This window comes from Myotis nattereri (genome assembly GCF_964212035.1).
Source record: "Myotis nattereri genome assembly, chromosome: 6".
In the NCBI taxonomy this organism is placed as follows: domain Eukaryota; kingdom Metazoa; phylum Chordata; class Mammalia; order Chiroptera; family Vespertilionidae; genus Myotis; species Myotis nattereri.
The window spans coordinates 10,217,070-10,241,025 of record NC_138081.1 but is presented as its reverse complement, the minus strand read 5'-3'; the positions used below and the strand labels follow the sequence as shown (position 1 = coordinate 10,241,025).

The 23,956-nt window shown below is 43.5% G+C and overlaps 1 protein-coding gene across 3 annotated transcripts in view; it reads right to left on the bottom strand.

Moving 5' to 3' along the window:
• The window catches only part of CMTR1 (cap methyltransferase 1), a gene marked incomplete at its 5' end in the record, with an annotated part of 64,044 nt that overhangs the window by 21,373 nt on the left and 18,715 nt on the right, over positions 1-23,956 (bottom strand). For all 3 annotated transcript variants that reach the window (XR_013996177.1, XM_081094477.1, XM_081094476.1), the window contains 6 exons: positions 5,018-5,090; positions 5,199-5,293; positions 6,645-6,716; positions 8,937-9,029; positions 11,805-11,963; positions 22,290-22,432. Coding sequence is in view for 2 of the 3 variants with exons in the window: in XM_081094477.1 (XP_080950603.1) it covers positions 5,018-5,090; positions 5,199-5,293; positions 6,645-6,716; positions 8,937-9,029; positions 11,805-11,963; positions 22,290-22,432 (635 nt within the window). The remainder of the gene's footprint in view (positions 1-5,017; positions 5,091-5,198; positions 5,294-6,644; positions 6,717-8,936; positions 9,030-11,804; positions 11,964-22,289; positions 22,433-23,956) is intronic.

Sequence of the window (23,956 nt, the reverse complement as noted above, 5' to 3'; positions counted from 1 at the left end):
TGTGTGTTTACACTTCCTTTTAGACACCTGGGCCCTAGATGGTGAATTTTACTTGCCCAGACCCTCCACAGCAGAGAGGAGGTACCATCTATACCAGTGACAAGAGGCTGAACTCTAGAGTGGGTGGCAGGAGGACACTGATGACCATCAGCAGGGAGGGGCTCAGGCGGCTCAGCCTTTGCTCGCTACAAGCTGCCATGGCTGGGTGCTTGTCCAGAGCTCTGCAACTGCTAGATCCAGACCAGAAAGCTTTAGGGAAAAGTTATAAGAGAGAAATGGAAAACTAATGTGCACAACCCAGTCCATTTCTAGGTGACAAGGGCCTTCCCTCTGAGGATGGCTATCTAGCTTTATCAAAACAGTGAAAAAAAGTTTTTGGAAAAAATAGCTTGAGCTAAAAATAAACATTGTCACAAGCCCAGGCAGGCATGCTGGGATGCATCAATTCTTTCTCTCCTCCCCCACCACTCTACCCCAGCATTCTTTGTTCCTGAGCTATCAATTGTTTATATATTTGGATTTTATTTATTTGCACACAAAAAAAGGCCAAATGGCATTTGCCAAGAACATTATTTTAGCACTTTCCTGACAGCGAGGTAGTAATGAGGCAGGGGTCACAAGCTGAAGGCCTGCAAGGATGGAAAATGGGAAACTAAGGTTCCTCACTGCGGGGTGTTGCCCCAGCCCCCAGCCCAGGCTCCAGCCTCTCCAATGAGCCACTGGCCCAAAGGAAAACTAGGGGAAGGAAGAGGAATGAATCAATAAAAGCATCTCACCTTTAACGAGGACATAAATATGATCTCATTTTGTGATTTCAAGACATGTGGCCCTCACAGGCCACAGCCAGATCTTTCCATAGAAAGGACAGCTGGGGTTCTCACCTCTTCCACCTACTGGCTGTGCAGTCAATGGCAAGCACACAATTTATGTCTTTAAGCTCAAGCTTCCTCAACTATAAACTGGAACTAATATGGGTTATTTCTCTCTTTTTTTTTAATCCTCATCCAAGGATGTTTTTATTGATTTGAGAAAGAGAGCGAGAAAGAGAGAAACACAGATGAAAGAAACACTGACCGGCTGCCTACTGTACATGTCCTAATTGGAGATTGAACCCGCAACGTAGGTATGTGCCCTGACTAGGAATCAAATCCGCAACCTTTTGGTGTATGGGACGATGCTCCAACTAACTGAGCCACCAGGCCAGGGCTGTAGGTTATTTCCTAAGAGCGTTGCAGGGTTAAATAAATTACCACCCATCAAAAACCTTATAAACTGTAAAATACTAAACAAACCTAAGTTATCAATTCAGCTAGATCAACTATCATGGAGTCAGAACTTTGTCCTTTTCCATCTTTTTCTCTTCCCAATGCCTCAGTGGGCACTTTGTACATGCTAATTTCCTCTAAGACAGCACAGAAACTTAAGGATCTACATTCAGTTTTTGTCTCTTGTTACACTTCAAAACATGTTTTCTTACTTCAACAATATCCCCAGGCACACAAATTCCTAACATAAAGATAGATAGATATATATAAGAGCCAGGGGCCGTCACATCCGAAATAACCAAATGGAGGACCGAACAGGCTGAGTGGGGTGACCAGGCTGGCAGAGGGGTTAGTGAGGGACAACCAAACGACTGAACAGCAGGCTGCATGGGGCGACTAGGCCAGCAGGGAGGTTAGTAAGGGATGACCAAATGACTAAACAGCAGGCTGTGTGGGGCGACCAGGCCGGCAGGGGGGACAGTAAGGGGCAACCAGGCTGACGGGGTAGCAGTTAGGGGTAACCAGGCTGGGGGAGGGGGGGTGGCCAGTAAGGGAGGACCATGCTGGTGGGGGGGGGGGCAATTAGGAGCAACCATGCAAAAGGGGGGGGCATTTGGGGGAGACCAGGTTGGTGGGGGGGACAGTTGGGAGCGACCAGGCCAGCGGGGGGGAGGAGGGGCAGTTAGGGGCGATCAGGTTGGCAGGTAGAGGTGGTTAGGGGTGATCGGGCTGGCAGGGGGGCCAGTAAGGGGCGACCAGGCAGGCAGGCGAGCAGTTAGGAGCCAGCTGTCCTGGAATGTGAGAGGGATGTCCAACTGCCAGTTTAGGCCTGATCCCCAGGATCGATCGGGCCTAAACCAGCAGTCAGACAGCCCCCAAGAGGTCCCGGATTGGAGAGGGTGCAGGCTGGGCTGAGGGAAGCCCCGCCCCCGCTGTGCACAAATTTCGTGCACCAGGCCTCTAGTCCTATATAATAAAAGGCTAATATGCAAATTGACCGAAAGGTGGAATGACCAGTTGCTATGATACGCACTGACCACCAGGGGACAGATGCTCAGCCTGAAGCCAGGCTTACAGCTGGGGAGCACAGCAGCGGTGGCGGGAACCTCTCCCGCCTCCGCGGTAGTCGGACATCCCTTGAGGGCTCCCGGACTGGGAGAGGACGCAGCCCAGGCTTAGATATCACCCCCCGGGCCCCCAGTGCACGAATTTCATGCACCGGACCTCTAATGGTTTATAATAAGACTTCTAGATACCCAAAGAATCTAAATTCCCTTCTTTCCCTAGTCTCTTCCAATTCTTGCTTACAATTTCTTGATTTCCCTACCCTAGTCTCTTTTCAACTTTTACCACAACCTGAAGAACCAGAAGCACATGGGAAAACCTGAGTCGTGTTCCCCTCCCACTTTCTACCTCTAACCTAGCCACCCCACCCCAAGCTTCAAGTTCTGCATCCACGCTCGTATTCTACAGCCAGCCTAATCCAAGAGCCAGAGACCCTAGCAAACCTGGTGTGTGCCCAGAGCTTCAGCCACTCCCATCTCTCCTGGGAGCTGCTCTAGCACATTTCTGCTCACCTGAAAAGCATGCTAAGCCTGCTGGCCTTGGCTGTCACTCTGGTCCTCAGGGGAAAACAGAGAGCCAAAGAGAGAAGAAAACTCTAGAGGCTGGAGAAATCACCTTTTACAGTGGAATGCAGAGAAACGCCTCAGAAAGGGGAATTCTCCATGGCCACTAACAATCAATTCAGGTCAAGAAGCTGCCTCAAGCGTTACAGACTCGGCTGCCTTTTCCTATGTAACTAACATCTCCACCCTCCACCGAATGGTACAACCTGGTGCCTTCTTCATTTGCCTGACAGCAAAAGACAACAACCAGACACTAGCTGCTGGAGGCGTTTTCATTCAAAAGCCCCAAATGATGCTGTGACTTCCCATCAACTTGACAGAGCTCTTCTGCTAGGCAGGGGTTTAAAATCATTTGGAACTCAGAAAATTAAATCAACATTATATCAACCTAATTTTCTCAAGATACTAATTCCAAGAGCCCCTTTGTGCTGCCTGCTGGTACTAGGAAATGGGGAGGGAGACAGGGGAGAGAGAAATGACTAAAGGCTGGAGGGGTCTAAATGCCAGTTTTGCCAGCAGAGAAAGCAGTGATGCAGGTGGAGCTGAAACATTAAGAACTTGGAAAGGAAATTTTTTCGGTGACTGGATAGTCAGAAGGCCTAATGGAAGGAGGGTGAGTGAAGCAGAAACAGGCAAAGAGAACTAACTTTCTAGAACTGGGTAAAAATGCTTTGAAACCCTGACAGTAACGCTAAAATGAAATTTCCTTTATTTTTTCTCTGTCATCATGGAGGGTCTGTGTTCAGAGAAATGAGATGCAGCAGAGTAGAAAATCATCTTGCTTTACCATTTCTTGAGAAGGGCCAAAGCCTGATAAGTATGATCCCACACAAAGCTTGTTCCAAGAGGCAGGAAGGGAAAGTGGCCACATCAGAACTCACAGATCTGAGAGCTGGAACAACTCTTTTTTAAAAAATATATATTTTACTGATTTTTTTACAGAGAGAAAGGGAGAGTGATAGAAACATCAATGAGAGAGAAACACCGATCAGCTGCCTCCTGTATACCCCCTACTGGGGATGTGCCTGCAACCAAGGTACATGCCCTTGACCGGAATCGAACCTGGGACCCCTTAGTCCGCAGACCGATGCTCTACCCACTGAGCCAAACCGGGTAGGGCTGGCACAACTCTTAAGAGCCATTTGGTCCTACCCTGGCCCTCTTGCAGGTTAGCAGGGCTAATTTCAGAGATGAGGCAGCTGAGACCCAAAGAAGGCGTGTATTTAAGTGACAACTCCTGCAATGTAAGTGGTACACTCCCTGCCGGCCTCACTGAACAACACAGCCATGACATGCTGATTTTAAATGGACCAATGGAAGGATAGGATGCCCACATGTCATTCAACTCTCAACTATTTCCCAGAGTACTCTCCTCTCATAACAGAAACACCACCCAAATCAGATGATGTCACAATTCCAAATTGGGAAATAAACTCACTGTAAGTTCTGTACACTCACCCTTCTACTCTACCTCATCCATGGTAAAAAGGCAGGCTAAAGCCCCTGGTGGCAACTGGTCTCCACACATCAATGAGCACAGAAAGGCTTTATAAAATCCCAGCCCTACACCCCTACCAGCTCTCAACTCCACCAGAATGTCCAGAACCTAAAAGCGCCATGGGGAAAGGGATCACATCTATCTCATTCAAAATTATATTCCTAGTGCGTAGCACTGTGCCTGGCACAAATAGGGGCTGGATAAATACATGCTTACCGAAAGCAGTAGGGGCCCATGCTCTAACTCATGGCCTCATCTCCCTATTCTCCAGGCCTTTAGATGCCACAGCTGCTGATTTGGCCCAGGAATGTCCCTTCTCCACTGCTTCCAGCCCTGCCACCTTCTCTGGGAGTGCACAACAGGACCTGCAGCATCGGGGGCTGAGCCTTTGGGCCTGCAGCCCTAGAGACAATGCTTTTTGGGACACTCTTAGGACCACAGGGACACACTGTGGGGCCCTTTCTCAGGAGCTCAAAGCAAAATATCTAACATAAAATGCATCTCTAACATAAATGCAACTCTAACACATAGCAGCTATAATTACATTGCACAAATGGCAATTTCTGAGCCAATGAAGCTTAAGCCCATTTAACACTATGAATTCAGAAGCAGAAACTTGTTCTCACCCCATAAGAGTCCCGTGGATTTGTAAAAATGCGATCAAACACAAAATCCATATTGGCCATCTTCATTGCCGCCCTGCAACAAAGACAGACAGAGCTCAACTCAGTACCAGACACAGAAAGCTGAAGTTCAAAGAAAAGGCAGAGGGTCATGTCAGGGGAGGGGAGGGAAAAGTCAGCAAACCTGTTCAGGAAGAAGACTCCTCGGATCATCTCGTAGGGATTGGCGCGGGTCCGAGCTCGCCGCATCTCCTCCCCATCCAGGACATCAAACACACTCTGCCCAGAGAGAATCAGAGCCTCGAGGTGAGCATCATCCGCTGGCAAGGGGCAGGGCTCTTCAGAGCCTGAGGAGCCCAACGAACAGCGTCCAAAGAGAAGGCTCCTGCTGTATCCCAGCTCTAAAATGACCGGCTGTGTGACCCTAGACAAGTTGCTCAATCACTCTGACCCCCAACTATATCGCCTGTAAAATGGTACACAATAAATGTAAGCACGTCCCTCACACATGGTCAGTGGTTAATAAATCACCGCCATGGTTAAGCACAGGGCCACCTCCTGGCATTGCTAATCCTCATAGCAAATCTCTTTGTCCACTCCAGCAGCGACTTCCCAAGGGACTGGAGTCTGATACCAAGGCTCTCTCGACAGGGGCTCATTGAGAGAGGGCAAACAAGCCAAGACCAGGCCTCCTGATGGCAGCTACCACATAGTAGGGATCCATGCTCCCTTCTCCAAATTCCTCTCTGATTTAAAAAAACAAACAGCCTCACTTCACAAGAGCACCAGTCACTACAAAGATATTCCCAACCCTCTGCTTGTCAAAAAGGTAAGCTCTGAGGCCAGGTGGCTCAGTTGGTTGGAGAGTCATCCGTACACCATAAGGTTGCGGGTTTAATTCCCGGTCAGGGCACATGCAGGAAGCAGCCAATCAATGTTCCTCTCCATATCGCGCGCGCTCGCTCGCTCTCTCTCTCTCTCTTTCTGTCTCTCTCAAATCAATTTTTAAAAATCAATAAAAATAAGTAAGCTCTGAGGCCTTGCTGCTTCTCCAACCCATTTCCTCCTCAGTTTCCTTGGCTCTTTCTGTCCCGAGCAATACACTTCCTGGCCCAAAACTCAGGCCTCAAGGTATCAAGGGAAGGCTACTCATCCAGCACGTTAGGAGCCTCCCCCCAGCATTTCATTTAATTCTCACAGCAACCCTACAAAGTATTTTCTCCCTATCTTATAGATGAGGACACTCAACTCAGCGAACCTAAAGCAACTGGCCCAAGGTCACACAGCAAAAAAAGTTGCAAAACTAGGATTTGAATTCAGGTCTATCTAATGCTAAAGAATGATTTCAAACCTTTCATTATATCAGCCAACCCCCCAGGATTATAATGAACCAACCCACTGAGGTTAAGTGGATCCTTTCCTGGCTACTGACCACAGGGACACCACAACACTACAAAGCAGAGCAGTCACCAGGAAAAAGGACACCTTGGAGAAATGTACAAGCTGCACAGCGGACCACCAGGAAAATAACAGCTAAACTTCAGCCCCCACAAGTGACTCAAAGAACTGGAAAAGCCCAGACAGCCCTTTACACACAGTTTTCAACTCCAGCTCTAGCCACAGGCCTTACCTTACAGTGCAGCACGCTGTGAAGCAGGTCTTCCCCACAAAACTCTGTTTCATCTTCAATAATCATCTTCCTCTACAGGGAGAAGAAAACAGTCAGTAATGACCATGTGTGACTGCACTTGGGGGGATGAATGGAGAAACTAGGGTTCCAAATGAGTAGCGAAGGGGCTTGAGTTCCTGCCAAAAAACATCAATCTCTGAGGAGCAGGAACTTGTGAGAAAATCCTAAATCCTCTGGCGAAACCCCAGGTGGCTATGAGACGAAGCAGCCCCTTGGGTACTCTGACTAGAGCACCATATGGATACAAGACTCATGAATGCCGAGGCTGAGAAAAGCAAACAGGAGGAGACATTCAAGCTGTCTGTCCCTAGGGCATGGAGGCAGAAGGATGGGGACTACCCCAAGTGACAGAAGCCTGTCTTTCAACGGGTAAGCCTCTTGCTCTGTGATGAGTATGAATGCACGACACTAGGCACTGACCTGGCAGCGCCACAGAAAACAAGGGCTCAAGAGAGCCTCCCAGCAACCCTGTGATGGTGGCTGTCAAGTCCAACATCATGTCTGAGTGAGGCCACTTCTACACCATCGGTGCTCAAGCTTGGTGTTCTCAGGTTTTACACTTTTCAAAACCACTGAGGACCTCAAAGAGCTTTTATTTATGTGGGAGACATATAGATATATACATCGAGGTTTATTAAAACTAAAAAAATTTTAAAATATTAATTGAATATAAAAAAACAATGTTAATAAAAATAACGCATTTTTATGAAAAATAACTATATTTCCAAAAATAATTTAGTGAGAAAAATGGCACTGTTTTCCAGTTTTGCAAATTTCCTAATATTTGGCCAAGCCTGTGTAGCTCAGTGGTTGAGCACTGACAAGGAGGTCACAGTTCAATTCCTGGTCGGGGCATATACCTGGGTTATGGGTTCAATCTCCAATGGGGGGGGGTGGGGGGGGTTGCATCATTGATGTTTTTATCTCTCTCTGAAATTAATAAATATATGTATTTTTAAAAACTTTCTAAATAGCTGGCTTAAAGAGACTACACCAAGATTCTCCTTTATATTCAGTTGGTTGTGAAATTATCTCATAGGCTCTGGAAAACTCTACTGGGCACTTTGTGAAAGAATGAGAGTGAAAAAACTTTCAGTATCATTACAAAAATAACTAACTTTGTAGACCCCCTGGAAGTGTCTTGGAGATCCCTGGGAGCCCCTATACTTTGAGAACTACTCTCTAGATCAGTGGTCTGTGAGGTCCAAAAGGTTGGTGACTGCTACTCTAGACCACACTGATTTAGTAGCTATCTACTTTATTCTTACAATTTTCCAGGGGATATTAGACAAATTCCCTCTGTAACAACTCCCTCATTACTTTCTGAGGACAGGTACAGTGTCTTTTCATCTACCTGGAACAATGCCCAGCTGTAACCAGTGAGGAAGATAAAAGTTGTGCATTTTGTGTTGTCTTGCAAGCTAAATGACTAGGGGAAAAAAACCTCTCTGCCATATGTCCCAGGGGCATATCTATAAAGCCATTAACACACCATCTTAACACACAGTTTTATTCCTGCCAGAATGGTCAGATTCACATTTTTCACATCTATACTAATAAAAGGGTAATATGCTAATTAGACTGGATAGACCGGACATCCTTCCAGACAAAGCCGCAGGGCTGCGAGGGCCGAGGGCCAACAGCGCAGGAGAGGCAGCGGCCGCAGCTCCTTTCGCAGAGGTGGCTACACGGTTCCGGTCCCAGTGCTGCCCCTTCCGCAGAGGCAGCCACAGAGATAGCAGCGCAGGCCTGGTCCCGGTGCCACGCCTCCACAGAGGCTGGACTGGGTGCAACCTGTTGTGCCTCAACCTCCCACAGACCCTCCCCCAGCTGGCCTGGCCCCAGATCGCCCCCCACCCACCAGTGGGCAGGGGGCGGGGCCAGTGCTAAGAAGCGAGGACCAAGGGCAAGCACTGCGGCAGCCAGCAGTGGCAGCAGCAGCAGGGTGATCAGGGAGGCGCCTTCCCCTGATCGGCCCAGTCGCCTCCCACAGAAGGAGGCCAGACTTTGGCTTAGGCCTGCTCCCCAGGGGGCCTAAGCTGTCAATAGGACATCCCCTGAGGGCTCCCGAACTGTGAGAGGGGGCAGGCCAGGCTGAGAGACCACCCCCAGTGCAGGAATTTTCATGAACCAGGCCTCTAGTGTATAAACACATACATACCAACTCGAAGAAGAGGAAAAGTCAGGAGATAAGTGCCAACAATTTTAGGGTACATTTTCCTGAAATCCTACCTTTCCCACAACCATCCAATCGCTCATTTCCTCAGTGTCGGGAATTTCGGTGGTACATTCTGGGAACCATGACACCTGCTCACAGGCACTAGGCTACAAACAAAAGAGAGGCAATTAAGTCAGGTAAGACAGGCCCTCAGAGCTATGCCCCATCTCACCAGGGCTTCCCCAAAACAATAAGAAGGACTCAGACAGAGTGGAAAGAGTCCGGGAAGCTGAGGCCAAAGGGAGCTGTTAGACATGAAAATTGAGAGCTGGAATTCTCAAGTTTAACTTCTGAAGGCCAGGTCCAATTCTGGTTTCAGTCCCTAGAAACTTCCCAAACCTTCAAAGTATCCTTCATTTGTTTCAATATTTTTTATGAATACCATTATGGACACTGAGTTAAAAAAGACATAGTCCTTGTCCCAAGAGGCAATGGGGATACAGAGCAGTGGGGATAAGAGACGTGTCTCTGATAGGTAATCACATCAGGAAGACACTAAGCAATGAATCTCACCTCCTGATGCCTTTCAAAGTGTTACAAAATAAATAGGATTTCCCACCCATTCATTCAAGATAGGGCAGAAACTAGCACCTCTAATGAACTACTTCCTCATAATTTCCTTATCAAGCCCAAACAGTGGTTTTCACCCTGCTATCCATTAGGGTCATCTGCAGTCCTTTTAAAAAGTTCTGGTGCCTGGGGCCTACCCACAGAATATATGATTCTGTTGATCTGAGGTGGGAACTGGGTATAATTGCATTGTTAGAAGTCCCCAAATGATTCTAATGTGCAGCCAGGGCTACGTTCACTGGGCTAGAGAGACATGGATTATGAAACTTTAACAGGTGGCTAACCTGCATGGCAGCTTTACACATTCCCTCCTGAGCAAGAGTGGAGAAGAGACTCACCATTGCAAATTGAAGCAATATGGTTAAAGGTAATATTACATGCTCTGAAAGGCATAAAATGGTATCACAATGCAAGGTCTGAAGGGCAAGCCAACCACCATCAACAGAGAAAAGATTAAAAGAAAAATTACTGAAGCCTTTTGTCAATGAATCAGGCAGTGAATCATGACTTCTCTCCTTGGTCAAATCCATCACCTTTAAGCATACTTGGTTGTGATTTATATTATAAACTCTTTTTTAAAAAAAGCAACTTATGCCCAGCCAGTGTGGCTCAATAGTTGAGCGTTGATCTAGGAACCAGGTGGTCACGGTTTGATTCCTGGTCAGGGCACACGCCCAGGTTGTGGGTTCAATCCCCAGTAGGGGATGTGCAGGAGGCAGCCAGTCAATGATTCTTATCATTGATGTTTCCATCTTTCTCTCCCTTTCCCTTCCTCTCTGAAATCAATAAAAATATATATTTTTAAAAAAAGCAACTCATACATACTTTGGATACCCCTATAGAGATAAAAAGAATATTCAATCTCCCCATGGAAGTCTAAATATAATAAGGCTACCTGCAAAGTGCACTTTGTCTGAAGCTTCCAACTTTACACTCTCCCTCCATCCTGGCTACAGAAGTCACTAAGCACCTTCCTGTAGTGACTCTAGGAACGGGAGTCACCTCAGGCCACCCAGACTCATCTGCCTTAAAAAGGTGACCACCATCTAACAGTTAAGCCACATTCTTAACCAAAAGATACGGCATCTTTTGTAAGAGAAAAACTGAATTATGGTAGATGATAATTAGAACACCCTTGTCTCAAAAAGGAATTTCAATGGCCTGTCTCCATTAAAAGCAGAAATTTTATGGGCAAATTTCATATCTCAAGTTTAGCAGTTAGTTCTAATTCTGTTCCACTGAGAGAATTGGGGCTTTTTACTTGTTTTCACACAAATGAGGACACAGAAAGCACCAAGAATTTCTGAGGTAAAAACCTACATCTAGCACCCAATTACAAATATTTACCCTATTCTGCACTGTCTCATCTGCTATTCTGCTGGTCTCGTCTCCTTCCAACTACAAGGCAACACAGCAGGACCACATCAGAACCCATTAGCTCTTGGCTTGTCAGCTTCTTACGCTGAAGCCTTATTAGGCTTTTATCATGCACAGGTTGATGGGAGATTTTCCTGAACTGAAGCATCAGAGAGACAAATAAAATATCAATTTTCCAGAGCTCAGAACCACATCTGAAGCTAAATTACAGCAACTATGTAGAAGATTAGACATTTGTTTTCTATTTCCTCTAGTTTCAACTCCATAATGGTAATATTACATCATTATTTTTAGGGGCTTTTATTGTACCTACTTCAAATCCTTTGTGGAATAAGGTAGGACATAAATAAATGAATAAAAATAAAATCACAACATTATCTGTACCATGAAAAGGAATGAGTCTCTTTGGGTATTCAGGGTAAAACAAACAGGTACCCAAGTAGGTAAGCAGACTAAATCCACAATGAAAAAGCCATATGGCATAAACAAACACCTACTTAGAGGTTCAAGGACCTTACATGGCACCTAATCCAATCACTCATACAATGGGAAAGTGGGTCCTCAATCGGCCACTTGAACCGTTTCAGCAGAGGAGGCTCACTACCTTGTGAAGTATCTTAGTCACTAGTGAAAAGCTGTATTAAGGTTCTTTGTGGAGGCAAACCGTGCCTTCCAGTATCTTCCACCCATTGGTCTTAGATAGTCCTATACGAAGCAACAGGAAACAAATCCACATCCTATCATTCCCCCTCCCCCAGACTTGTTTTCCATTTTGGACATCCCCAGAACATTCCATGTAAGAAACTAGTTCAACCCTCACTAACCACCCTGATCAAACTGCCTCTGGAGACTTCTAGTGTGTCAATGTGACAACTTATAGGCATGCACCCAAAAACTCAAGTGGCTTTCTGCCTTCTCCTCCCCACACCAGTTACCTCGGGCTCATCTCGCCAGTCCACATTCAACTCCTGTTCAAAGCCTTGCAACGTCAGACCCAAGCCTCTTCGACCTTTCTGATTAGAGGCCTCAACGATGTCCTTCCGACCCTGGCTGTATTTACCCAATCCTTCACCTTCCCTGAAGCCCATCTTGGCCTGAAAGAGAGAAATGATGGTGCATTTATATAAACAAATAGATAAAATGGAGCATTTTATACAGACATTTATGTAGCCCTTATCATGTGCCAGACATTCTGCTAGACCCTAAGAAATATAAAAAAGTAAGGCCTCGCCCAGCTAGTAAGGCTCAGTGGTAGAGTGTCGACCCATGAACCAGGAGATCAATGGTTCAAATCCTGGTCAAGGCACATGCCCAGGTTGTGGGCTCAATCCCCAGTAGGGGGCATAAAGGAGGCAGCCAACCCATGATTCTCTCTCACCATTGATGTTTCTATCTCTCTCTTCCTCTCAATTCCTCTTTCTAAAGTCAATTTAAAAAAAAAAGATTTTTAAAAGTAAGGCCTAAAGTTTTCCTTCTAGCCTAATAAAGAAAAGAAGCATAAATAAAAAACAAACTGCAGTTTAACTGTGGGTCCAATGGCTATCTCTTTTGGAGGTGAAAGTCTAGGGCAGCCAGAAGTTGGATAAATAAGAAGGGACCTCACAGCTGTACTTAAAAGTACCAAGGGTACCTAATGAATGTCATTGGACATTTGTACAACTTACCCTTCCAGCTAATGTGTCTGATTAAGTGAGATCTACAGTAGAGTTGATAAAAGAGAACATAATTTAAAATGAAACTTCTTCAGATTCTTGCTAAAAGATATAGCTGTTTAGAAGTTTTTGGTTTGGTCTTGTTTTGACTTGTTTTGTTCTGTCAGCACCTGTGTAACAGTTGGCATGATGTGGTCAGGGTTGAGCCTCACAGTCAGCAAGCCTGAGGACTGAGCCCTCCCATGAAAAGGTCACCAGTAATCAAGACCCAAATATAACAAAAGAACCCACACAACACACACAAGGGACATTCTTGAAGCAACCTGCTCAGAAGATGAAGGAAACTACACGACTGGGTTCCACATGATGCCAACTACAAAAAGGACACCTCACCAAGACTGGGAGTCATAGCAGTCCCATCCAATACACAAAACAAACACACACAAAAAAACAGCAAAAATGGGGAAACCAAGAAACAATAAAAATAGGGAAACAAGAAACAGGCCCCAAATGGAAGAACAGGAACAATTTGCAGGGAAAAAGAGCTAAATGAAATGGAGGCAAGAAATATATCAGAAACAGAGTTCAAAGTAATGGTTTTAAGACTGCTCAACAGCCCTGGCTGGTGTGGCTCAGTTGGAGTATCATCGTGTACACTGAAAGGCTGTGGGTTTGATTCCTGGTCAGGGCATATACCCAGGTTGTGGGTCAATCAACGTTTCTCCCTCACTCTCTCCCTCTCCCTTCCTCTCTCTCTAAAATCAATATAAACATACCTTCAGGTGAGGATTTAAGAGAGAGAGAGAGAGAGAGAATGCTCAATAGCAGGACATAGAAACCCTGAAAAACAACCAGTCAAAAATGAAGGATGGCATATCCCTAACTGACTTGGCTCAGTGGGTAGAGCATCGGACCACAGACTGAAGGGTCATGAGTTCAATTTTGGTCAAAGGCACGTACCTCGGCTGCAGGCTCAATCCACAGCCCTGGTCAAGGCACATGTGGTAGGCAACCAATCAATGTGTCTCTCTCACATCGATGTTTCTCTCTCCCTGTCTCTCCCCCTACCTTCCACTCTCTCTAAAAATCAATAGAAAAGAAATGTCCTCCGATGAGACTAAAACAATAATAAAAAGACATAGCTGAAATAAAGAACACACTGGAAGGAATAAACAGTACATTAGAGGAAGTGGAGGATCTAATAAGTAAATTAGAAGACAAGATAGAAAAAAAATTACTCAATCAGAGCAGCAAAAGCAAAAAAAGAATTTAAAAGCACGAGGATATATCCGGGACTGGCCTCTGCAGTGGCAGCGCGCGGCCTGGGCTTGCGCTTGCCTCCGCGCGCCCCCCGCCCTCCTCTATGAGGCAGATCCCCCAGCCTGGCTCAGCTCTGGCCCCGGCCTTTGGCTGGACTCCTACACAATTTATTTGATGTTTTATTTTGGTTTCCTCCACCCCCTCAATCTGTTGGGGAGCCCCTGCCCTTTACCCTGCTCCCTTGGCCAGCAGTGAGTGAGCCATGGCCTTGGTGAAGCTGCCTTCCTCTTCTCCCCTCACACTACAGCCCTTGTGGGGGAGATGGGGTGGGTGCTGCTTGTGGTTTAGGTTTTTGTTTTTGTTTTTTTTAAATTCTGGAATCAGCCGTGGATTCTGGCAAATGGTCCGTGTGCCCTCCCCCTGACTCATCCCTGGTCTGGTCCCTGTTCCTATAGCCCTTTATCCCAAACACCACCCCCACAGACTGGGGACCAGCTCCTTCCCCATGCCTATGTCTCTCCGCAAATCCCTTTAGCAGGAGAGGGAAGAGGAGGAGAGGAAAGGGGACCTGCCCACCCCCTCAGGCATCTGGGAGGGCCCTGCCACCATGGACTTCACCCTTTCCTGTGGGCTCTCACCCTGAGACATTTGTTAAAATCAAACCTGAATAAAAAAATGAAAAAAAATAAAAGCACGAGGATAGTTTAAGGGAACTTTGGGACAACATGAAATGTAACAACATTCATATCACCGGGGCACCAGAGGGAGAAGAAAGTGAGCAAGGGATAGAGAACCTGTTTGAAGAAATAATGACAGAAAAATTCCCTAATCTGGTGAAGGAAAAAGTCACACAGTTTCAGGAAGCACAAAGAGCCCCAATCAAGATGAACACAAAGAGACCCACACTAAGACAACATCATAATTAAAATGGCAAACATTAAAGACAATGAGTTATCAACTCACACCTGTCAAAATGGCTACCAACAACAAATGACAAGTGCTGGTGAGGATGTGGAGAAAAGGAACCTTAGAATACTGCTGGTGGAAACTCAGACTGGTGCAGCCATTGTGGAAAACAGTATGAAGTTTCCTCAAAAAATTAAATGTGGCCCTGGCTGGTTTGGCTCAGTGGATAGAGCGTCAGCCTGGGGATTGAAGGACTCTGTGGGGAGCCGCTATAGGGTTAAACCTCGGACTGACCTGTTGGAAAAGTCACAAACAAGTCCCAGCTTAGAGGGCACAGTCCTCTTAAGCATAATTAGGCTTGACTGTATGAGCTCCCTAGATCTTATCTGGGAAGCTAATGGGCTGAGGGAAGTGCAGCAAGAACAAGAACAAAAACAAGCGAAACTCACAAGAACAGTGTAAACAAGTGAAACTCACAAGAACAGTGTAACTTTCGTAACCACTACCTTGTTTACCTCTGACTATAAAATAAAGGCTCAGCTTGCCTCAGGATCTTTCTCTGTGGCCTCAGCCAGGCACAGGAAGATCCACGGAGACTAAAGAGAGCTAGAGAGTTCTGAATGCTGTCTCCGTGTAAAACATTCTTTGCCAACTCCGTCCACACCTTTGGGAACCCTGGACCCCCGGGGCTGGACCCCGGCATGATTCCAGATTCGATTCCGGTCAAGGGCACATGCCTGGGTTGTGGGCTCGATCCCCAGTTGGGGGCATGCAGGAGGCAGCCAATCAATGATTCTCATCATTGATGTTTCTCTCTCTCTCCCTCTCCCTTCCTCTCTGAAATCAATAAAAAAAAATACATTAAAAAATTAAATATGGAACTTCCATTTGACCTACTGATCCCACTTCTAAGAATATATCCTAAGAAATTCAAAACACCAATCATAAAGAACGTATGCACCCCTATATTCATAGCAGCACAATTTACAATAGCTAAAATCTGGAAACAGCCCAAGTGCCCATCCATAGATGAGTGTATAAAAAAGTTGTGGTATATTTACACCAATGAATACTATGCAGCAGTAAAAAAGAAGGATCTCTTACCCTTGGAGACAGCATGGAGGGACCTGAAGTGTATTATGCTAAGTGAAATAAGCCAGTCAGAGAAAGACAAGTATCACATGATCTCACTCATATGTGGAATCTAATGAAAAAAATAAACTGATGATAGAACCAGAGACACAGAAACATGGAACAGACTATCGAATCTCAGAGGGAACTCGGAGGGTAGGTGGGCGGGAAGAGATCATCCAAAGATATTGTATGCATATATGCATAACCCATGGACACAGACAATAGGGTGCTGAAGGTCTAGGGTAGGGAATGGGGCAGGCTGGAAGTGGTCAAAGGGGGGATATATATGTAATACTTTCAACAATAAAGATTTAATTTAAAAAAATAAATAAAGACAGAGATAATCTTATGGCAGCAAGGGAGAGACAGTCAGTTATCTACAAGGGAGCTCCCATAAGGCTGTCAGAAGATTTCTCAACAGAATCACAACAGGCCAGAAGGGAACAGCATGAAGTACTCAAAGTAATGAAAAGCAAGGATCTGAAACCAAGACTACTCTATTCAGCAAGGCTATTATTCAAAACTGAAAATGAGCCCAGCCAGTATGGCTATGTGGTTGAGCGTCAACACATGAACCAGGAGATTACAGTTCAATTCCCTGTCAGGGCACATGCCCGGATTGCAGGCGCAATCCCCAGTAGGAGTGTGCAGAAGGCAGCAGATTCTCTCTCATCATTGATGCTTCTCTCTCTCTCACTCTCCCTTCCGCTCTCTGAAATCAATAAAAACATATACGAAATGTATTTTTAAAGAAATGAAGAAATTGAAGGTGAAATAAAGAACTTCCCCAAAAATAAAAAGGCAAAAGGATTTTATTACCACCAAACCAGAACTGTAAGAAATGTTAAAAAGAGTGCTGTAAGAAGAAGAAATAGAGAGATAGAGGAGTAAAGAATAAAAATAGTAATAAATAAGTACCTATTAATAACAACATTACATGCAAATGGATTAAATGCTCCAATCAAAAGACATAGGTAGCTCAAAGAGTAAGAAAACATGTCCCATACATGTGCTGTCTACAAATAACCCACCTCACAACAAAAGACTCACACAGGATAAAAGTGAAAGGACAGAAAAAAAATTTCCAAGAGACAAAGAAGGTCACTACATAATACTAAAGGGATCTAACCAATAAGAGAATATAACCCTGGTAAATACATATGTACCTAATAAAGGAGCACGTAAATATATATAAAAAAATAAACTACTGGAAGACTTTAAGGGAGAGATTGACAGCAATACAGCCATAGTAGGGGATTTTAACACCCACTATTATCACTGGATAGATCTTTCAGACAAAAAAAAATCACAAGGAAACAGCGACCTTAAACAACACATTAGACAAAATGGATTTAATTGATATTTACAGAACATTTCACCCCAAAGCAGCAGAATATACATTCTTTTCAATATGCATGGAACATTCTCAAAGACAGACAACATGTCAGAACACAAAATAAGCCTTACAAGTTCAAGAAAACTGAAACTGTATCAAGCATCTTCTAGATCACAGTAGCATGAAACTAGAAATTAAATACAATAAAAGCACTTAAAAGCATTCAGACACATGGAGGCTAAATGTCTGTTATTAAATAATGAATGAGTTACCAATGAGATCAATGAAGAAATAAAAAAACTTCCTGGAAATAAATGATAATGAACACCCAAAATCTATGGGACATAGCAAAAGCAGTCCTAAGAGGAAAAGTTCATAGTATTACAGGCCTACCTAAAAAGAAACAAGAAACAATCTCAAATAAACAATCTAACCCTATAACTAAAATAATTAGAAAAAGAACAATAAGAAAAGCCTAGAGTGCCTGGCCATCGTGGCTCAGTTGGTTGAGCATCATCCCATGCACCAAGAGACTGTCAGTTTGATTCCTGGCTAGGGCACATGCCTGCATTGTGGGCTTGATACTCAGTAGGGGGCATGCAGGAGGCAGCCAACAAATCATTCTTTCTCATCAATGTTTCTCTCTCTCTCATTCTTCCTTCCTCTCTCTATAAAATCAATAAAAACTTATCTTTTTTTTAAAAAAAGCCCAGACCTAGAAGAAGGATAATAATAATAATAATTATTATTATTATTATTATTATAATAAAGATTAGAGTGGAAATAAATGACATAGAAACAAACAAAGAAACAATACAACCAACCAATGAAACCAAAAGCTGATTCTTTGAAAATATAAACAAGGTTGATTAACCTTTAGCCAGACTCATTAAGAAACAAAGACAAAGAACCCAAATAAATAAAATCAGAAATGAAGGAGGCAAAGTAAAAACTAACATCACATAAATACAAAGGACTGTAAGAACATACTATGAACAACTATATGTCAACAAATTGGAAAACCTGGGTGAAATGGACAAATTCCTACAAACATACAATCTCCCAAAACTCAATCAGGAATAACCAAAAAACCTGAATAGACCAATAACAACTACTGAAATTAAAGCAGTAATAAAAAAAACTTCAGTGGTTAGAGTGTCGTCCTGGCTGGGCACTGAAGGGTCTCAGGTTTGATTCCAGGGTAAAAGCACGTACCTGGTTGCAGGTTCCATCCCCATCCCCAGTTAGGGTAGGTGCAGGAGGCAACCAATCAATGTGTTTCTCTTCTAGATTGATGTCTGTCTCTGTCTGTCTCTCTCTCTCTACACACACACACACACACTCTGTCCCTCCCTAAAAATCTATGGAAAATATATCCTCAGGTGAGGATTTAAAAAAAAAAAAAAGAAGAAAAACTCCCAGCAAACAAATGCCCTGAACTGGATAGTTTTACAGGAGAATTTTACCGAACACTCAAAGAACTAACACCTATCCTCCTCAAACTATTCCAAAAAATTCAAGAGGAAGAAAGACTTCCAAGCTCTTTTTACAAGGCCAGCATTATCCTAATTCCAAAACCAGATGAAGACACTCCAAAGAAAGAAAATTACAGGCCAATATCCCTGACGAACATAGATACTAAAATCCTCAACAAAATATTAGCAAATAGGATCCAGCAGTACATTAAAAGATCATACACCACGACCAAGTGGGATTTATTCCAGGGATACAAGGCTGATATAAACATTCACAAATCAATAAATGTGATACATCACATAAACAAAATGAAGGATAAAAATCGTGTGATCATATCAATAGACACAGAAAAGGCAAATGACAAAATCCAGCACCCATTTATGATAAAAACTCTCAGCAAAGAGGGAATAAAGGGATCATACCTCAACATAATAAAGGCCATATATGAAAAACCTGCAGCCAACGTCATACTCAATGGGCAAAAACTAAAAGCATTTCCTTTAAGATCAGGAACAAGACAAGGATGTCCGCTTTCACGACTCTTATTCAACATAGTACTGGAAGTCCTAGCCACAGAGAAAAGACAAGAAGAAAAAGTAAAAGGCTTCCAAATAGGAAAGGAGGAAGTAAAACCATCATTCTTCACAGATGATGTGATACTGGACATAAAAAACCCTAAAGACTCCACCAAAAAACTACTAGATTTAATAAATGAATTTGGCAACATAGCAAGATACAACACTAACATCCAGAAATTAATGGCATTCTTACACATCAATAATAAACTCTCAGAAAGAGAAACTAAAAACAACACCCCTATTTATCACTGCAACAACAATAACAAAATAAGATACCTAGGAATAAACTTGACCAAGGAGGTAAAAGACCTTTACTCATAAAACTGTAGGATAACCCACTGGCAATGGGCAAGGAGACACCTGATGGGTGGTGTTGCTCTTATATCAATCAGGGGCAAAGCAGATATGCAGTCCTTAGTTCATCCTAGCTTGATGCCTGTCTTGCTGGCCAGAGCTGTTTCATGCCTGAGGCACATTAAAAAAAACAAAAAACAAAAAGAACAAACAAACCCTGTAGGACACTGGTAAAAGAAATACAGGAAGATACAAAGTAGTGGAAGCCTATACTGTGTTCATGGATAGGAAGAATTAACATCATTAAAATGTCATACTACCCAAAGCAATCTATAGATTCAACACATTCCCTATTAAAATACCTACGGCAGACCCCGAATAGCTGCAGCGATCCTGAGAAAAAAGAACAAAGTAGGTGGGATCTCAATAACAGATATCAAGCTGTATTACAAAGCCACTCTTCTCAAAACTGCCAGGTACTGGCACAAGAACAGACATATAGACCAATGGAACAGAATAGAGAACCCAGATATCGACCCAAACCACTATGCTCAATTAATATTCGACAAAGGAGGCATGAACATACAATGGAATCAAGACAGCCTCTTCAATAAATGGTGTTGGGAAATTTATATTTGGACAGATACATGCAAAAAAATTAAACTAGACCACCAACTTATACCATACACAAAAATAAACTAAAAATGGATAAAGGACTTAAACATAAGACAGGAAACCATAAAAATACCAGAGGAATCCATAGGCAGCAAAATCTCAGACATATGCCGAAGCAATTTTTTCACTGATACTGCTCCTAGGGCAATGGAAACTAAAGAGAAAATAAACAAATGGGACTACATCAAAATAAAAAGCTTTTGCGAGCAAAGGAAACGATCAACAAAACAACAAGAAAGCCCACTGCATGGGAGAACATATTTGCCAATGTTTTCACTGATAAGAGTTTAATCTCCAACATTTACAGGGAACTAATACAACTTAACAAATGGAAGATAAACAACCCAATCAAAAAATGGGCAATGGACCTAAATAGATACTTTTCGAAAGAAGACAGAAGAAAGGCCAAAAGACATATGAAAACATGTTCAAAGTCACTAATCATCTGAGAGATGCAAATCAAAACGACAATGAGATACCATCTCACACCTGTCAGAATGGCTATCATCAACAAATCAACAAACGACAAGTGCTGGGGAGAATGTGGAGAAAAATGAACCCTCGTGCACTGCTGGTGGGATTGCAGACTGGTGCAGCCACTGTGGAGAACAGTATGGTGTTTCCTCAAAAAACTAAAAATGTAACTCCCATTTGACCCAGTGATCCCTCTTCTAGCAATATATCCCAATAAACTAGAAACACCAATTAGAAAGGATATATGCACCCCTATGTTCATAGCAGCACAATTCACCACAGCTAAGATTTGGAAACAGCCTAAGTGCCCATCAGCAGATGAGTGGATTAAAAAACTGTGGTACATCTACACCAGGGGTCCTCAAACTACGGCCCACAGGCCACATGCAAATACAAATATTGTATTTGTTCCCATTTTGTTTTTTTACTTCAAAATAAGATATGTGCAGTGTGCATAGGAATTTGTTCATAGTTTTTTTTTAAAACTATAGTCCGGCCCTCCAATGGTCTGAGGGACAGTGAACTGGCCCCCTGTTTAAAAAGTTTGAGGACCCCTGATCTACACAATGGAATACTATGCTGCGGTAAAAAGGGAGTTCTTACCATTTGCAACAGCATGTATGAACTGGAGAGGATTATGCTAAGTGAAATAAGCCAGTCAGAGAAAGACAAATACCACATGATCTCACTCATTTGTGGAATATAATGAACAACATAAACTGATGAACAAAAACAGAGCCAGAGACAGAGAAGCATCAATCAGACCATCAAACCTTAGAGGGAAGGCAGGGGAGGGTGGGGGTAAGGAGGAGAGATCAACTAAAGGACTTATATGCAAGCATATAGGCCTAACCAATGGGCACAGACAACAGGGGGGTGAGGGCATGAGTGGGGGGATAGGGGGTAATGTGGGGATAAGGACACTTATGTAATAACTTAATCAATTAAAAAAAAAAAAAAAGCTGTACTACCCAAAGCCATCTATAGATTCAACACAATCCCTATTAAAATACTCATGGCATATCTCACAGATCTAGGACAACTATTCCAAAAATTTATATGGAACTCAAAAAGACCATGAATAGGCAAGGACAATGAGGGCCTGCAGAAGCCCAAATCAAAAGATCAACTGAAAAATTGCTTCATGCAAAACTGAGGTCTTGGAGGTACTATAAGCTCCTGAACAGAATCATTTTTTTAAATGTCACAAGTATCAGCTCATACTGACCTCTAGAGTTACTGGGCTCAATTATGTACCCCCAAAATCGAAGACCTAAATCTCAAACCCAAAGATCCTTATCTAATAAAAGAACTCAATCCTAAGAAGATTTGTGTCTATTTCCCCTGGAGGGCGATTAACAGCAGCAGGCCTGAGCAACCACTTCATATGGATGAACTCCAAGGCACTGGTTGCCAACAGGTGGTCCGTGAGGTCCGAAAGGTTGGCGTACACTGCTCCAATGTGAACAATACCTCTATTGAAAAGAGAGCCATACTCTACTAAATTTCAGTAGCTAAAAAGCAAAGGAAAAACTCACTCCCTAGCATTTCTTCTTTTCATACCAATCAATACAAATTCCCTCTCTCTCACAATTCTGGTGCAGCTTTAGAAACCCAACCCAAGTGCCAACATACCATAAGCTTCTGGGAGACGCTATTGTACATGGAATAGCGGGAAGAAGTTCCCTCCACAAGAGAGTCTGCTTTGAATGCATCATCAGAGCTGCGTTGCTTCCCCTCAGTCTCACTGTCAGACCCACTGAGGCTTGTGGTAGATACTAGAAAAGAAAGAAGAAAAATATTTAGGTGAATTTATGGCACAAAATCACCTCAAGAAGTCTAACTTCATTTATCTAACTAGTGTTTAATATATGCATTACCTTACACATATAAAGTTCATAAAATCACTCAGGGCCAAATGCATTCTCTACCTCTTAATGACTGTGTAATCTTGGGCAAGTACCAAAAATTCCTAATGGTACTTGACATACAATGGTGACTCGAAAATATGTTTTCCTTTCCCATCTTTTCAATATCTTTCCCTACCAACTAAGATGGTAATAACTTCCTCACAAGTAATTGGAAGCTGAAATAATGTATTTAAAGGACATTGCTAAATGTAAACTATATTTATTGAAGATATAATTGTCAGACTAAGAGTTTCTGATTGTTTAATCTCCTAGTTTCCTTTGTTTTCAGTCCTTCAAACTTATAGGTAAGAGGAAGATTCCTATACCACAACCTTCTTGCAAAAGGTCTCCAAGTAAGATACACCTCAGCAGCTGTCAGAGTGGTGGGTTATGTGACTCCTGGCCAAAAGCAGGAGGATCAACAGTCTATTCACTGTGACTGGCTCTTTCCCTCTCTTTTACAGAAATACTAGAGGCCCGGTGCACAAAAATCGTGCACTGGGGGGAGGGGGGGTTGCCCTCAGCCAGACCTGTGCCCTCTAGCACTCTGGGAGCCCTTGGGGGATGTCTGACCGACAGCTTAGGCCTGCTCCCCATGGGACATCCTTAGCGCTGCTGAGGAGGCAGGAAAGGCTCCTGCCACTGCCACTGTGCTTGCCAGCCGTGAGCCTGGCTTCTAGATGAGCAGCGCTCCCCCTGTGGCAGCACACTGACCACCAGGGTGCAGCTCCTGCATTGAGCATCTGCCCCCTGGTGGCCAGTGCGCACACAGCAATAGGTCGTTCCACCATTCGGTCGCATATTAGCCTTTTATTATATAGGATGGGTAGCAGAGTTTCAGTTTGAGAAGAAGAAAAGTTCTGATGGTTGCATGACAATGTGAATGCACTTAATGCCACTGAACTGTACATTTAGAAATGGTTAAAATGGTAAATTATATGTTATGTATGTTTTACCACAAAAAGTACAAGAACTAAATTAAAAATTCATTAGAGGGACTTAACAGGAGATTCTAAATGATAGAAAAAGCATCGGTGAAGTTGAATATAAATAAGTAGAAATTACGCAGTCTGAAGATTAAAGAAAAATACACAGTGCTCAGAGGTCTGTGGGACAGCATCAACATGCTAACATATATCTAATGGCTGTATCCAAAGGAGAGGAGAGAAAGAGAAAAGGACACACATTTAAAAAGAAATAATGGTCAAAAACTGATGAATCTATATAACCAAGAATGCAACAAACCTCAAGTAACATGAATACAAAGAGATCTGCACCTAGACACATCATTGTCTAAGTGCTGAAAGACAGAAAAATCTGAAAGCAGCAAGAGAAAAATGCATTACAGTTGGCTGACTTCTCATTTGAAACAATGGAGGCCAGAAGACAGTG